The sequence below is a fragment of the Manis pentadactyla genome, chromosome 2, assembly GCF_030020395.1.
Source record: "Manis pentadactyla isolate mManPen7 chromosome 2, mManPen7.hap1, whole genome shotgun sequence".
NCBI lineage: Eukaryota > Metazoa > Chordata > Mammalia > Pholidota > Manidae > Manis > Manis pentadactyla.
In genome coordinates this window covers 190229090-190245785 of record NC_080020.1, presented here as the reverse complement: position 1 = coordinate 190245785, position 16696 = coordinate 190229090, and the positions used below count along the sequence as shown (strand labels likewise).

The window sequence follows — 16696 nt, the reverse complement described above, 5'->3', positions numbered from 1 at the left end:
CTACACAGCTAAAATACCCATAGTACTATTGCGCTGTGCTGTTGTAGCCTCTCCTAAGCTAGATTTACTGTTGGTACTGGGAGTTTTATCATCCACATCCCCATTCTGACCAGGTGGGCTGTCAATAGCAGTAATTTCAAAGTGTGTTCCTCCAATTCACAGAGCTCTAGGGAAGTCCTTCAGGGACAATCCCAGGGAACATGGTTTGGGCCAACTGGAGCCCCACATTTGCTTCAACCAGAGTCACTGTGTTTCTTGTTTTATATATTGAACTTCTGTGTAATATTTTTTCAACATTTTGTTGTTAAGATTTTCAAGTATACAGATAAGTTGAAAGAATGATACAGTGAACTCCTAGAAATCCAATAGCTAGACTCTGTAATTCAAATTAAATTAGGATCATCAGAATACTTACCCCTAAATGTTTCAGCATATATATCATCACCTACAGTTCGGCATTTACAGATGGTATTTTTTTTATTAAGGTATCACTGATATACAATCTTTGAAGGTTTCATATGAGCAACATTGTGGTTGCTACATTCACCCATATTATCAAATCCCCCCCACACACACCACTTCAGTCACCGTCCAGCATCATAGAAAGATGCTATAGAGTCACTACTGTCTTCTCTGTGCTATACTGCTTTCCTGTGCCCCCCTACGTTATGTGTGCTAATTATAATACCCATTAATCCCCTTCTCCCTCCATCCCCACCCTCTTTCCCTTTGGTAACCACTAGTTCCTTCTTGGAGTCTGTGAGTCTGCTGTTGTTCCTTCAGTTTTGCTTTGTTATATTCCACAAAAGAGTGAAATTTTTGGCACTTGTCTTCTCTGCCTGGCTTATTTCACTGAGCATAATGTCCTCCAGCTCCAGCCATGTTGTTGCAAATGGTAGGATTTGTTTTTTTCTTATGGCTGAATAATATTCCACTGTGTATATGTACCACATCTTTATCCATTCATCTACTGATGGACACTTAGGTTGCTTCCATATCTTGGCTATTGTAAATAGTGCTGCAGTAAACAGGGGTGCATTTGTCTTTTTGAATCTGGGATCTTGTTTTCTTTTGGTAAATTCCTAGGAGTGGAATTCCTGGGTCAAATGGTATTTCTATTTTTAGTTTTTTGAGGAACCTCCATATTGCTTTCCCCAATGGTTGAATTAATTTACATTCCCACCAACAGTGTAGGAGGGTTCCCCTTTCTTCGCATCCTCACCAGCATTTGTTGTTCCTAGTCTTTTCGATGCTGCCCATCCTAACTGGTGTGAGGTGATATCTCATTGTGGTTTTAATTTGCATTTATCTGATGATTAGCAATGTGGAGCATCTTTTCATGTGCCTGTTGGTCATCTGAATTTCTTCTTTAGAGAAGTGTGTTTAGATCCTCTGCCCATTTTTTAATTGACTTATTTGCTTTTTGGGTGTTGAGGCATGTGAGTTCTTTATATATTTTGGATGTTAACCCCTTATCAGATATGTTGTTTACAAATATATTCTCCCATACTGTAGGGTGCCTTTTTGTTCTACTAGTGGTGTCCTTTGCCGTACAGAAGATTTTCAGTTTGATGTAGTCCCATTTTGTCCTTTTTGCTTTTGTTTCCCTTGCCTGAGGAGATGTGCTCAGAAAAAAGTTGCTCATGTTTATATTCAAGAGATTTTTGCCTATGTTTTTACTAAGAGTTTCGTGGTTTCACGACTTACATTCATGTCTTGATCCATTTTGATTTTACTTTTGTGTGTGGAGTTAGACAGTAATCCAGTTTCATTTTCTAACATGTAGTTGTCCAGTTTTGCCAATGCCAGTTGTTAAAGAGACTGTTATTTCCCCATTGTATATCCATGGCATCTTTATATTAATTGGCCATATATGTGTGGGTTTATGTCTGGGCTCCCTATTCTATTCCACTGATCTATGCGTCTTTTCTTGTGCCAGTACCAAATTGTCTTGATTACTGTGGCTTTGAGGTAGAGCTGAAGTTGCAGAGCATAATCCCCCCAGCTTTATTCTTCCTTCTCAGGATTGCTTTGGCTATTTGAGGTCTTTTGTGGTTCCATATGAATTTTAGAACTATTTGTTCTAGTTCGTTGAAGAATGCTGTTGGTATTTTGATAGGGATTACATTGAATCTGTAGATTGCTTTAGGCAGGATGGCCATTTTGACAATACTAATTCTTCCTACCCATGAGCATGGGATGTATTTCTATTTATTGGTGTCTTTAATTTCTCTCCTGAGTGTCTTGTAGTTTTCAGGGTATAGTTCTTTCACTTCCTTGGTTAGGTTTATTCCTAGGTATTTTATTCTTTTTGATGCAAAAGTGATTTGAATTGTTTTTCTTATTCGTCTTTCTGCTTGTACATTGTTAGTATATAGGAATGCAACAGATTTTATGTGTATTCTGCAACTTTGCTGAATGCAATTATTAGTTCTTGCAGATTTGGGATGTATTCTTTAGGGCTTTTTATGTACAATATCATGTCATATGCAAAGAGTGGCAGTTTAGCTTCTTCCTAACCAATCTGGATGCCTTCTATTTCTTTGTGTTGTCTGATTGCCATGGCTAGGATCTCCAGTACTATGTTGAATAAAGGTGGGGAGAGTGGGTATCCTTGTCTTGTTCCTGATCTTAAAGTAAAAGCTTTCATCTTTTTGCTGTTAAGTATGATGTCAGCTGTGGGTTTGTCATATGTGGTCTTTATTATGTTGAGGTACTTGCCCTCTATACCCATTTTGTTGGGGATATTTATCACGAATGGGTGTTGAATTTTGTCAAATGCTTTTTCAGTGATCATGTGATTTTTGTCCTTCCTTTTGTTGATGTGGTGTATGATGTTGATGGATTTTTTATTATTATTGTACCATCCTTGCATCCCTGGAATAAATCCCACTTGATCATGATGGATGATCTTTTTGATGTATTTTTGAATTTGGTTTGCAAATTTTTTGTTGAGTGTTTTTGCATCTATGTTCTTCAGGAATATTGGTCTGTAATTTTCTTTTTTGTGGTGTCTTTGCCTGATTTTGGTATTAGAGTGATGCTGGCTTCATAGAATGAGTTTATAAGTTTTCTCTCCTCTTCTACTTTTTGGAAAACTTTAAGGAGGGCTGATATTAGGTCTTCATTAAGTGTTTGATAAAATTCAGCAGTGAAGACATCTGGTCCAGGGGTTTTATTCTTCAGTAGTTTTTGATTGCCTATTCATTTCATTGCTAGTAATTGGTCTGTTCAGATTTTCTGTTTCTTCCTGAGTCCGTCTTGAAAGGTTGTATTTTTCTAGAAAGTTGTCCATTTCTTCTAGATTATCCAATTTGTTAGCATATAATTTTTCATAGTGTTCTCTAATAATTCTTTGTATTTCTGTGGTGTAAGTAGTGATTTTTCCTTTCTCACTTCTGATTCTTTTTATGTGTGTACACTCTTTTTTTCTTGATAAGTCTGGCTAGGGGTTTATCTTATTTTGTTTATTTTCTCGAAGAACCAGCTCCTGGTTTCATTGATTCTTTCTATTGTTTTATTCTTCTCAATTTTATTTATTTCTGCTCTGATATTTGTTATGTCCCTCCTTCTACTGACTTTGGGTTAGTTCTTCTTTTTCCAGTTTCATTAATTGTGAGTTTGGACTGTTCATTTGGGATTGTACTTCTTTCTTGAGATAAGCCTATAGTGCTATATACTTCCCTCTTAGAACTGCCTTCACTGCATCCCACAGAAGTTGGGGTATTGATCTGTTGTTTGCATTTGTCTCCATATATTGTTTGATCTCTGTTTTTATTTGGTCACTGTTCCATTGATTATTTAGGAGCATGTTGTTAAGCCTCCATGTGTTGTGGGCTTTTTTGTTTTCTTTGCATAATTTATTTCTAGTTTCATACCTTTGTGGTCTGAGAAGCCAGTTGGTACAATGTCAATCCTTCTGAATTTACTGAGGCTCTTTTTGTGGCCTAGTATGTGATCTATTCTTGAAAATGTTCCATGTGCACTTGAGAAGAATGTGTATCCTGCTGCTTTTGGGTGTAGAGTTCTGTAGATGTCTGTTAGGTCCATCTGTTCTAATGTGTTGTTCAGTGCTTTGTCTCCTTTCTTATTTTCTGTCTGATTGATCTGTCTTTGGAGTGAGTGATGTGTTGAAGTCTCCTAAAATGAACTCATTGCATTCTATTTCCCCTTTAATTCTGTTAGTATTTGTTTCACATATGTTGGTGGTCCTGTGTTGGGTGCATAGATATTTATAATGGTTATATCCTCTTTTTGGACTGGCCCCTTTATCATTATATAGTGTCCTTTTTGTTACTTGTTTTTGTTTTTTGTTACTTTGTTTTGAAGTCTATTTTGACTGATACAAGTTCTGCATCTCCTGCTTTTTTCTCCCTACTATTTGCATGAAATATCTTTTTCCATCCCTTCACTTTTAGTCTGTGTATGTCTTTGGGGTTGAGGTGAGTCTCTTGTAGGCAGCATATAGATGGGTCTTGCTTTTTTATATATTGTGTAACTCTTTGTCTTTTGATTGGTGCATTTAGTCCATTTACATTTAGAGTGATTATCTGTAGTAATGTACTTATTGCTATTGCAGGCTTTAGATTCATGGCTACCAAAGGTTCAGGGACAGCTTGTTTATTATCTAACAGTTTAACTTAACTTGCTTATTACACTATTACAAACACAATCTAAATGTTCTTTTTTTTTTCCTCTCCCTTTTCTTCCTCCTCCACTCTTTATATGTTAGGTATCATATTGTGTACTCTTTGTGTATCCCTTGACTGACTTTGTGGGTAGCTGATTTAATTTTACATTTGCTTAGTAATTAATTGGTCTACTTCCTTTACTGTGGTTTTATTTTCTCTAGTGACAGCTATTTAGCCTAGAAGCACTTCTATCTAGAGCAGTCCCTTTAAAAATAGAGATGGTTTGTGGGAGGTAAATTCCCTCAAGTTTTGCTTATCTGGAAATTGTTTAATTCCTGCTTCAAATTTAAATGATAATCTTGCCAGGTAGAGTGTTCTTGGTTTGAGGCACCTCTGTTTCATTGCATTAAATATTAATCGTGTTTTTTAAAGTAAAATTTATATGTAATTGATATGCACAAATTTTAAGGTTCCTTTTGCTGAACTTTGACAAACACATACACCTGTATGATCCAAATAGCTATCAACAGATAGAAGATTATCATCATTCCAGGAAGCTTCTTCTTGCTAACTTCCTGGTCAATCCCCACCTCCATTCCACCCTAAAATGAAAAAACTATTCCAATGTTTTTCACCATATGTTAGTGTTACCTGTTCCAGAACTTCATATAAATGGAATGATCAACTAGATACTTTCCAGTCTCCAGAACTGTGGGAAATTAATTTCTGTTGTTTGTTTAAGCCACCAGCATGTGGTATTTTGTTATGGAAACTCTACCAGTCTAGGACATCATCCTTGTAGTATTCTTGCACTGAGGTTCACGCCACCAAGCCATAGTGACACCTATGAGATATTACCACACAGCTCTGTCTTTGTCCAAATTCAAGGTCCATTTGTTAGATTCTAATGTCATTCATGTCTTCTTCTTGACCCTTTTCATTGTTATTCTTTTTTATGAGTTATTAGTTCCTCTCTTCCTGGCTTTTTCTTTCATGACAAACGTGTGTCCTTGTATATTGAGTTATATGCAGTTTAAAATCTTCCTGCTTCCCATGCTTTCATGAGTCAGTGGAAGCAGAAAGTTGTGGTAGTGAGTCCTGATGGGTGTTACAGAATTGTGTAGTTTGGCATGATGACCCAGAAAGACAGCTGGTCTTACTGGCTATGCCAGGTCTTTAGGACACTCCTTCTGTAGGCCCTAAGGGAGCCACTAAGCACCCCTGCCAGTCTCTTCTTCCTGGGGGAGGTCTTTGTCCCCTGATAATCACATTGTTTCCAGCCTCCTTGAGATAGACTCTCCTTTACCAGAGCCCACCCATTTTTCCAGTACCTTACATCACCCACCAGCAAACCCAATTCTGTCCTTTGACACCATCCATATAGCTAGTGGATTCCTTCTCATAACCTCCCTTCCCTACCTGTGCCCTTCTGCGATACCAGAGAAGTTAAAATACCGCTATGTCATTTATATTATTAAAGCCCACTCTCAAGTTCTTAGGTTTCATCTCAGAATGTGTCAAAGGTTCTAGAGAATGGTTCTTCAAAAAGGAACCCTGCATGTTAAATTTTACAGAGAAACTATATGTGAAATGTTGTGAACATCAGGTGAAGGTGCATAGCTTTCATCAGAATTATAAATTCCTCACCTAAAAGCAGTTAACAACCAGCATTCTGGAGACATAGTCCAGATTCTCTGTGCTTTCATGAGTCAGTGGAAATGGAAAGTTGTGATAGTGAGTCCTGATGGGTGTTACAGAATTGCCTAGTTTGGCATGATGACCCAGAAAGACAGCTGGTCTGACTGGCTGTGCCAGGTCTTTAGGATGCTCCTTCTGTAGGCCTTAAGGGAGCCACTAAACACCCCTGCCAACCTCTTCCTCCTGGGGGAGCAGCTGCTTTCCTAGAAACGTGTAGTAATTGTGAATTCCCTTTATTGTTCCATGGAGCAGTAATCTTGTTTCCTATTCTGAGAATCTTGAATCACTCTCTGCTGGAAAAATCTGAGCTTTGTTAAATAGTTTCAGTGATTCAGAATTTTTTCTTGCCTTTCCCTCTGCAACCTGATTCTAATCACCTTAGAATATTTTTTCCCCTGAACCTTTCTTTTTGGATTTTTTCTCCCATCCTGTCAAGAAACCCTGTGTCCTCTCATCTAAGTAGAAATGTAAAGAAGCATTTCTCAAGCTTTTCCTTTCTCCTCCCTGTAAGAAACTTGTTTGCATTTAGAGTAGATATAATGGTTGGGCTTTTGCTTCCAGCAGGGGGACCCGCAAGACATTTGGCCACAGCCACTATGACTGTTCTCTTTGTTTCCACGCCTTTTGGATTGCACATGGTCATCCAGTGGTTTCCTTCTGAAATCTTTATTTTGCCCTGCCTATTCTCTAGAAAACGAGAGACTCTGGAGTGCTTCCTGGAAATACTGCCTTCCTGTTTGCTTTCCTAATCTTTCTAGACAAAATACTTTGCCGAGTAGTGGGCGGTTCCACTCTGTTGTCAGGTAGGGGTCAGCCAAATACAGAGAGATCTTGACTAACAGTATTTCAAAGTCACACACTCTCCCGCACCTGTCTCCTGCCATGTGTCTGTGCTGGTTTCAGGTTCCCAGGCATGCCAGCCCGAACCTTCTGGAAGCCACTTGTCCATTACTGAACAGCTTTAATCTGGGATGCCGATGGCCCACTCTTGACCTCAGAAAGTGCATGTGGCTCCCCACATTGCATAAGGTATTCCCTGGGAGTGACTGAGAGGATGGAAAAGCTCTCCCTCTTAAATGACTCCTGCTCGAGCTCTTTTTGCCAATCTGTGGCTCATGAGCCAAAAATGGAAGCTGGTTTCTGGTGCTAGCTTCTTCTTCCCAGAGCTTGTTAGGACTGCCCCGGAGTGAGCAGCTGACTTATATTCCACCCTCATCCTTCCTCACTTAGGGAAAATGTGGTGTGGCCTGGGACTGCCACTCTGAAGAGAATTCAATAAATTTTAATAAACTGGGTTCTATTTATTTGGCTATATTTGTTGGAAAAGAGCTTACTTTATTTTACAGTCAACTATTTGAGTGTTTCCAGTGTTAAAAATTATTTGTAGCATCTGTGGCAGAAACTGTTGTGTTTATTTAAATCTTACTTAAAGCCCCAGGATTATAAGAAGTCCCTTGCTCTTTTGCCACAGCCTGGGCTGTGGTACAAGAGCCACTGTGTGGAATGACTGGGAAGATACTTCTGATCTCAAATGTCAGCCAGACTCACAGTTAGGAGTTTACACTAGAGCCTGTGGAGAAGGCACATTTGATATTTGAAGGGAATAGAAACAAGCTTTTTACATACTTCTTAGGCTTCCAGAAAAAAGTTCTGTGGTATAACATTTTATTTATTGCCTCACAAACTATTGAGGACCTACTAGGAGACAGGTAATATTTTAGGGGAAAAGAGACCTAGTCCCTGCCCTCAAGGAGCTTCCGTTCTAGAGAAATGTAGGGAAATTACTGCTTAAATGTTTTAAGAACTGTTTAATTTGCATCCAGTAAAAGCCACTGTAGGAAACAACATGGATGAAATAGTCCAGAGAGGGGATAATGAGACTCCAGATGGGTTAATTGCCAATTTCTGGCTTTACAGGGCCAGCATGCAAAGTTCAAGAAGTATGTGGGGCACAGCGCACACGTCACCAATGTGAGATGGCTGCACAACGACTCTGTGCTGCTCACAGTAGGTGGCGCCGACACAGCCTTGATGATCTGGACGCGGGAGTTTGTGGGGACTCAGGAGAGCAAGTTGGTGGACAGTGAGGAGTCAGATACTGATGCAGAGGAGGATGGAGGTGTGCCCCCAAATACCATGTAGCACTGCACCGTCCCCCCTTCCCGTCTGGATCCCTGCAGGCCAGCTCCACTCCCCCATGTCTCTCTGTTGTTCAAGGCTATGACAGTGACATCGCCAGAGAGAAGGCTATTGATTACACCACCAAGATCTATGCTGTGAGCATCAGGGAAATGGAAGGCACCAAGCCACACCAGCAGCTGAAAGAAGTTTCAGTGGAAGAAAGGTATGGTGTTGCCAGCTTTGCTTGCATTTGGTGTACTTAATGCAAAGAAACTCATTGCAATCAGTCTATTTTCTTTGCCCTCAAGGTTACTACTTAAGCTAGTCTTTTTTGTATGTGCACAATGTCTTGACCTGTGTACAGACTCGAGCTGGGAAAAATTTCCTACAGCCTCACTATGTGGCAAGGGATGGGTTACACTTGGCAGAAATTGGTTATGGAATTATGACCTAGAATAGACATGAGTTTTGGTGGGACTAGGTTTTCCCTTGCCTAGAGAGGATGTCAGGGTAGATTAACAACTGTCCCAAATGTGATAGCTGACAGGAAAGCATGCTGACTCGGGGTAGGAGGAAGGGTGGCTGTCTGAGGTCCTGCAATAATATTTGTGGTTGTAAAAAAACAATCTTTCATTCTAACCAGGGTCTGTGTGTCACACTGTTTCACTTGGTATACCTTCTCTTACTGCATCTTTACCTGCCCAGGTTTGTTCAGGTGGGGTTGGTAGTTCCAAGCCTAACCAATTTGATTTTGCTCTCTTGGATCCTTTATGTAGAAAGACAGTTTCTGGTATTATTTTAGGCCTTTTAGCTGTGCTATTTTAAGTATTGATAAAAGAACTACGGTTGACACTTGAATAACATAGTGGTTGGGTTGCCAGCTGCCTATGCAGTCAAAAATCTGCATATAACTTTTACACCCCAAAAACTTAATCACTAATAGGCTACTATTGACTGGAAGACTTACATATAATATAAATAGTCGATTAGCACTTATTTTGTATGTTATCTGTATTGTGTATTGTATTCTTACAATAAGTAAGCTAGAGAAAAGAGAATGTTTTTTCAAACTGATGCAAATCTCCAAAAAATTTTTTGATATATTAACTGAAAAAAAATCCATGTATTAGAGGAACCATGCCATTGTCTCAGTTCGAGACCCTGTATTGTTCAAGAATCAATATAGTTAAATACTTTAGCATTTCTTTTTTAAACTCATAATTACTATAGTTATTAATTCATATTCATACTAGAGGAGATGAATATTGAATTAAAATGCTAACATCTAAAAGGAACTTCATGGAATTCAACGGTGTTGTAAGAATTCCCTGTGGGCTCTTCATGTTGTTAAGAGTTCAGTGTTCATAAGTCTCATGATGTATAATTAGATTCAGGTTGTTTTGCATTCAGTGTTTCTGCCCAATAATTATTATTTAATGAATTGGACCTATCAGGCTTTCTGTCTAATAATAATTATTTAATAAACTGGACCTATTAGCTTTACTATTAGGTAGGAATTTAGATACAAAGAACAAAATATCATTTCCCTCTCTTTCTTCAGTCAGTGCCAGATTCTAAAATAAGCTTGATAAATGGTGGGTGTACTATAGACAAGATGATTGAATCATGATGGGGAAAATCTCTAATTCTTGCCTAGTATCTTTGTTAGATGTTACTATGAAATGCAGTATTCTCTTTTGATTAAACAAATGGTAGAGATTTTCCTATAGTAGTCTATACAGTTTATCTGGCCTGCACATTGTTCTTTTAGTGGCCACAAGAGGAAATAATGTTAAAGAACCTAATTCTGAGAATAAAGGGGAAAAAAGGACCATATGCTCATAAGTGCATTATTAAGCCTCCCACCTAAACAATCCAGTCTAAAAACCATTTGGCTTAAACTAAACATTCTATTAAAAAAAATACCTAAGTGTTCCAATTTCACATAACATTATGAAATGAGTTGAGTGACTTGGCTATTATTCCAAGGTTGTTTCTAGCTGACTGGTGCAACCCAGTGCTTTGTCATGCTGAGCTTTAGCCTGGTCACTAAAATGTAGAACTCTAACCAGATTCCTAATTCCAAGCATGGTAGTTGGTTTCTAAACTGAGACTCATCTGAACTTCTCTTTGTCTTGGTGTCTCTTTGGGCAGGTCTGTGAAAATCTCATACCTGCTCAATTTAGGAAGAAGTAGGAGAGGTGAATGTAGAGAGGACCCTAAGAATAGTTTTCAGTGGTTTGTGGGGTTTTTTGTTTTGTTTTGTTTTTGCTATTTTCAGTCTTAAAATCCAGAATTTTTAAGCTCCCTCATTTTTCTCATCATATTGAATTGGGACCTTGTCATACAATAGCATACACAGGATTGATTTCTTTTTATACAAAAGAAAAAAAATGCTTCATAGTATTATGAGCTATAGGTGTAGGCATTTCCATACTCCACTGGCATTTAAAAAAATAATTCACTGGAGTGTAGTGAAGAAAACAATTTCAAGATAAATACAGGGTACAGAGGAATAATCAAGCCTTTTCTGTAGAGAGAAACGTCCTTGATAAGTTAAAAAGCCTTGACAGCTTCAGTTCCCAGAAGGGGCTGTAACCAGCAGGAGGATGCCAGCTGCACAGCATGCTGGGAGCACAGTGGGACCACACCAGGAGGTGGGGGAGAGCAGAGAAGGAGAGTAAATGGTATCTTAATTAGCAGCTTCCATTGAGGCAAATCCTAATCGGAACCGAGAACAAGCAGTCTCCATCAGTCTTGTCAGTAATTTTAAGGGGGACTTGACCTCTGAAATAAGGATGGTAGGCAGCTTCTGAACAGCAGAAGGAAGAAAGGGGTGCCAGGCAGGGTGGGAGATGCAGAGAATTTGTGAGGGAGCAGGATGAGAGAACGAAGGTGGGCAGGGAGGACTCTTGACAATAGCTGGGCAGACAGCTCGTCTGAGTCTGCACCTGGAATGTGAAATGGGCTCTGTGAACTCCAGCATCCTGGCCATGAGGCAGAGACAGAGAAATGCTGGGAGCCCCCGACAACAGGAACACGGAGCCAGGCAGTACCCAGCTTCTTCCTGGGAATATTCAGAGCTGCCACACCTGCTGCTGCACCCTTTGATTCCTTCAAGGCCTGCTGCTTCCAGAGGCAGGGGTCCTCCCTGACCTTCCCTTTGTTGTTCCTTCCTTTGTATATCTGCAGATACCTGGGTGCCTTTCCTAAACACCTGGGCCAAGACAGGCCCTAATTAGATGAATGGGAAACAAATACTTAAGGACTGTAAGAGATGTGCTCTTGGCACGCCTGCCTGGTGTGGACCTATTCTGCCTCTTACCAATGTTTCAGACAGATCTACTGCCAGTTTAAATCCCTTTGCACCTTAGAAACCATGAGATGAATGCAGCATCTGCCATATTGAAAACAGTCCCTTGAAGGCAGTGGCACATTAGCCTCAATCATCATTTAAGCAACTGAATTCTGATCCCTAAAATTTCGGATAGTTGTTCATCTTTTCTACTTAGACTCAGTTATTTGATTTTAAAATAGCTGTTAGGCTTTGAGTTCATGCTTCTTTGTATAATTTCTAACACATTGTGAGTTCTTATTCTTTAGAAGTCATATGATCTTCAATTTCAATCTTTTGAGAAATGGGAAAGCTGACAGAAAGTGGTAATTGCTCCCAAAAGAATGCTGGACTATACCTACCAAATGTGGAATCCCCACAGATGCTCATCAAGTACCCTGGTTCCCCACTCCAGCTTTGCTGCAGCACAATGGGGTGTCTTGCCTCCTGCACCTAGTCACACTTGTCCAACCAATCCCCAACCTTGGGTGAGCCTTGGGGAAGCCTGCTGCTCAACTGTCCTGTGCGGCAGGAGGCAGGGCCACCCAGTTTGGGGAATCCATGCTTTCAGGGCTCACAGTGCTGCACCATCCACCCATCCAGCTGGCTACATCTAATCCTATCTAGAGCCACCTCTCCAAACCTCACCTGCCTCTCAAATTTCCAACTCCAAGCTGACCCACCCACCTTGCTCTCAACTTCTCCCCTCATCTTCTACTTTGCCATGGTTTCTCAATGTTATGACTTCTGTCCATCTGCAATCTTGAAATTAGTATCTAATAAATATTTTAAATATCAGGGAGTTCTTTCTGAGAAGAGAAATTGCAGAAGGGAGGAGATTTTCTAAGCAATTTTAAGGTGCAAAAGGCTTACCATCACCATAGCACAAGGGTTAGTACCAAAATACTGTAATTTGAGTTCAGTAAAAACAGTTCTCCCAAACTCATGAGGTGATAAGATCCCTAAAGTTTGCTCCATATCAGTTTGCTAGAGTTGTCTATAAAATTTTTTCTTTCACCCCATTATCAAGGTCATGCCAAGTTTATATTTCTTTTTTTTTTTATTCATAAGGTCACCCAACCCAAACTGTCCTGAGCAAAAGACGCCTGTTGGCTCACACACCTGAGAATCCAGGGATAGAGAGACTTCAGGTGTCACTTGATATGGGAGCTCAAATCTTGCTGCCAGGACTACATTCTCTATCCATTTATCAGTTCTGCTTCCTAAAGGTTATTACAATTCTTCAAGTAGCAAAATGGCTCCAGTGCCTAGACTTTACTGTCTCTGCGGTTCAAAACCAGCAGGAAAGAACTGCCTCTGATTCACAAATCCCTCAAATGCCTTATGATGTACTATTGGCTCTGTTGGTCACATGACCATCCTTAAAGCAATCACTGTGATCTGGGAATTTGAGCTTTTCGTTGATGATTCCTAAGGAAGTAATCACATGCCACACAGAGACTAACAGTGTCAGCACCTCCACCAGAAGTAAAATCCAATGTGAGTATCAGAATTAGAGTAATTGATTTCTGGATGGACCCAAAACACCAAATGTCTACTACACTTCACCTTTCTTTTGGTTACAGACAAACTCTTAAAATGCTTCAGTTTAATCCACATATGATTGAAAATGCAGTTATCCCTTCCCCAAAGAAAGATATCCCAGTGTTTCAACCAGGTGCTGCATCCAGTCCCACATCTAGGATCTCGGGGAGATGTGAAGCCTTCCCGTCCAGGCCCAGATAAATCCCCTCAACCCTCCTGGGGCCTGCGATAATGTTAGCCATAATAGCAGCCTGAACAGACAGTGATGCAGAGAGGACAGAGCAAGGATAGGTTTCTTAAACTACCATTTGGAAGGAGGGGGAGTGAGACACAGTTGAAGTGATCACTGGTCCATGCCATGCCGAGTCGTCCTCAGCTGGACAGGATAGTCATGGATTCCTGCCCTAGTCGTTTGCATGTTTCCCACACCAGGACAACAATGTGAATGTTGGAAGATGCCAACAGTCAGAGGATATAAAGGTTTTATTTGTTATTATGACAAAAGACACACATATGAAAGTGAAAACATAAAGTAGGAGGTTAACAAAATATCCTCTTAAAGGACCATCTTCCTGAGTCTCCCAAATATCTTCTGGGATGTAAATGATGCCTCGTGGAGTTAGGATTCTGTCAGGCACCAGAACCCTTTCTGGCCTTCTCGGGGGAGAGTTGGTACCCTCACACCCTCTCATGAGCTCCGGGCTCTTCGAGAGGCTCTGGCTCTGCGCTTGGCCGCAGCCCAGGCGACCCGTGACCGGAGCACACCGCAGGGCAGGGAGGGGAGGCCAGCTTGCCGAGGCAGCTTCCCAGAAGGCCGAGTTTCAGGTCAGTCTAAATCCCATTTTTATCATTTGCCCTCTGGTCTCTGATTTGTCATTTCATAGTATCAACTTAGAAAAATATTTTTTACATCTCAGACTGATAACTGCTTAAAATCTCAAGATTATATCAAGTTACATTTTTAAAATGAGTATTTTCTTTTAAAAAAATCAATTAAATCATTTGCCATTCTTTCTACCCTCATTTTTTGATGATAAACCAAGCACCAGTTAATTGCTTACTATTGGTATATATTTCTTTTTTAAAACATAGTTTATATTATTTGTCTCTTGAAGTAGTAGTATAAGTTTTTATAGTGATTTTAATGAATAGTTTGTTATTGTCATTTTTGCATGTTTAAGTTGTCACTGTTTGGTTCAGCAGACCTTTCTTTGGGTGGGTGTATGTAGCTTTTTTATAATATCACTGTGTACTTTTGAAATCATCCTGACTTTTTGACAAAAAGGTCCCACACTTGGGATGCTTGATTTTCTGATTCCAGGCATGGAATCTGGTTTCTATGAGTGCATGTAAGTTTGTTCTCCATAACTATGAGAAGATGCTTATATTGTTGTAGACCTAAAATAGAAAAACTTTATTTTAAGGTCATGAACTTGTTGATATGTTTAATTGAACTCTTTTTGCCTTGTTTTAATAGCCTTTTTGTTCTATCTTTGATGCATCATATTATATATTGTATTTCTAAAGATAATATTGGGTAGTGTTGTTTAAAACTTCAGAAATCTTTCTTTATCTGTTCTAGTTTTGATTCGCGGCTCCAGCTCCTTAAAGTTGGCTTCAAAGAAAACAAAAAAGTGGGTCACCTTATATCTAAGATAGAATTTCGTACAATTGGTAGACAGTGCAAGGTATAACCTAAGTCTTTCAAGCTTGGCCTAAATTCTCTGTGTCACTTGTGTCTCCAGCAAGAAAGAGAGAGTACTCAAAAGGAAGTGATTTGGGGAGAGCTTCAGAGGGACTGTTAGCAAAGGTGTGGGCAAGAGTAAGAGAAGCAAAAGGGACGGGGCAGCACCTTGGGGTAGCAGTGGCTGGAAGCCATCACCACCCCTGCACCTGAAAGGTTAAGGAGAGGAAGCTGTTGCCGGATGTGGAGGCACAGCAGTAGGAGCAGGCGACCTTACAGGAGCTGAGGCTTGGGGACCCACCTGAGGCCCAGCAGGGAGGTATCTGGGAGATCAATGCCCCAGCTGCATTCTCCTCTCACCCTCTGATCTGGTGCCTCTCTTTAGCTGAATCCAGTCAGAAACTGAAAGGCAAGAGAGCCCACGAAGGCCAGCTGCAGAGGGCACAGAGCAGAAGGGGAAGGGTGGGGCGTACATATGAGGGCACATGGAAAATATCCAGCTCACTCTCCTGTAATTTTTTTTTCTAATGGAAACTGGTATTACTGTCACAGAAAAGGACCTCAGGCCATTTTAATCTTCAACAATAATTATCACTTATGAATGCCCTTGAATATAAATATGTATATAGATATTATCTAGTTTTATAACTGCATATGTATAATCAATTAAAGATGCCAGTAAATACAATCAAATCAATATCAAGAATCATTAGAGACATTTAAAAGTTTACCCAATTTCAGTGGAACAAATTTGATGAGCCATAATTTTTACACTGCTATCTGGGGTGTCACAAAAATTAACATATAAAAGGCATTAGCACTGTGAAATTTATATATTTTTAAAATTAATATTTTATATTCACATTACAAGTTTTTATATTCTTGAATATCTTTAAAAATAATGTTTAAACATCTTTGGCTGATCTTCACAGGTTTTTATTATTTTCACATTAAAAAAACAGGAATTAGAAACTTAAAACCATGTGCCAGTATCTAATTTTTTGTATGGAATCAAATTAGCATGCAACCCCAATTTTGTATTCTGTATGATCACCACAGAGGCAAATCACAAGCATTCACTTAGTAACTTATACATAGGATCTAATAATATTGCAAAATGTGGGACATGGCCTTTTAATGAACTCCAAATAAGCCAGCCAACATTCGTCTTCTAGTTTCACCTGGTGGTTCACAATTTATTTTTAAATGTCTACTGTTTGACACAGTTGTCCCTATCTCCTCCTCACCTAATTGCATAGATTAACCATCTGGTGGGGAATGTTAATAATGGAGATTTTTATTTGATATATTTATTTGGAACCTGATTATGATGAAAGGTACGAAATAAACAAAAATTGAACTATTTTTTTGGAAATCAGTTTATAAATACTAACTTTATTTTTCAAAGTGGATGCAATAGCTCAGGGACTGTTTTCTTAATGCACCTGAGTCAGCAGCTTGTATTTTTTCAAGGCCCTTTATTAACAAATGCTGACACTCAGCTTTTGGCTATCTCTCCAGGAATAAAAGAACATGAGACTTAGCCTTTTCTGTATCTACACCATCTTTATAGCATTATTATAGGATTCTCCACTTTTTATTCAAAGAGGGAGAGGTTCAACCCTCCCCCTGTCTTCTCACCTCAGAAGCTGTTTTACTTATGGGTACAAATCAAATTCCTAA

The 16696-nt window shown here is 39.5% G+C and overlaps 1 protein-coding gene and 1 long non-coding RNA gene across 11 annotated transcripts in view; one reads left to right on the top strand and one right to left on the bottom strand.

Moving 5' to 3' along the window:
* Positions 1 to 16696, top strand: part of EML6 (EMAP like 6) — a 269209-nt gene that overhangs the window by 210292 nt on the left and 42221 nt on the right. For all 10 annotated transcript variants that reach the window (XR_008995844.1, XR_008995845.1, XR_008995846.1 and 7 more), the window contains 2 exons: positions 8247 to 8448; positions 8547 to 8673. Coding sequence is in view for 7 of the 10 variants with exons in the window: in XM_057497201.1 (XP_057353184.1) it covers positions 8247 to 8448; positions 8547 to 8673 (329 nt within the window). In the remaining 3 variants the exon portion in view is untranslated. The remainder of the gene's footprint in view (positions 1 to 8246; positions 8449 to 8546; positions 8674 to 16696) is intronic.
* Positions 1 to 16696, bottom strand: part of LOC130682592 (uncharacterized) — a 40788-nt gene that overhangs the window by 10304 nt on the left and 13788 nt on the right. The gene's annotated exons all lie outside the window — the stretch shown is intronic.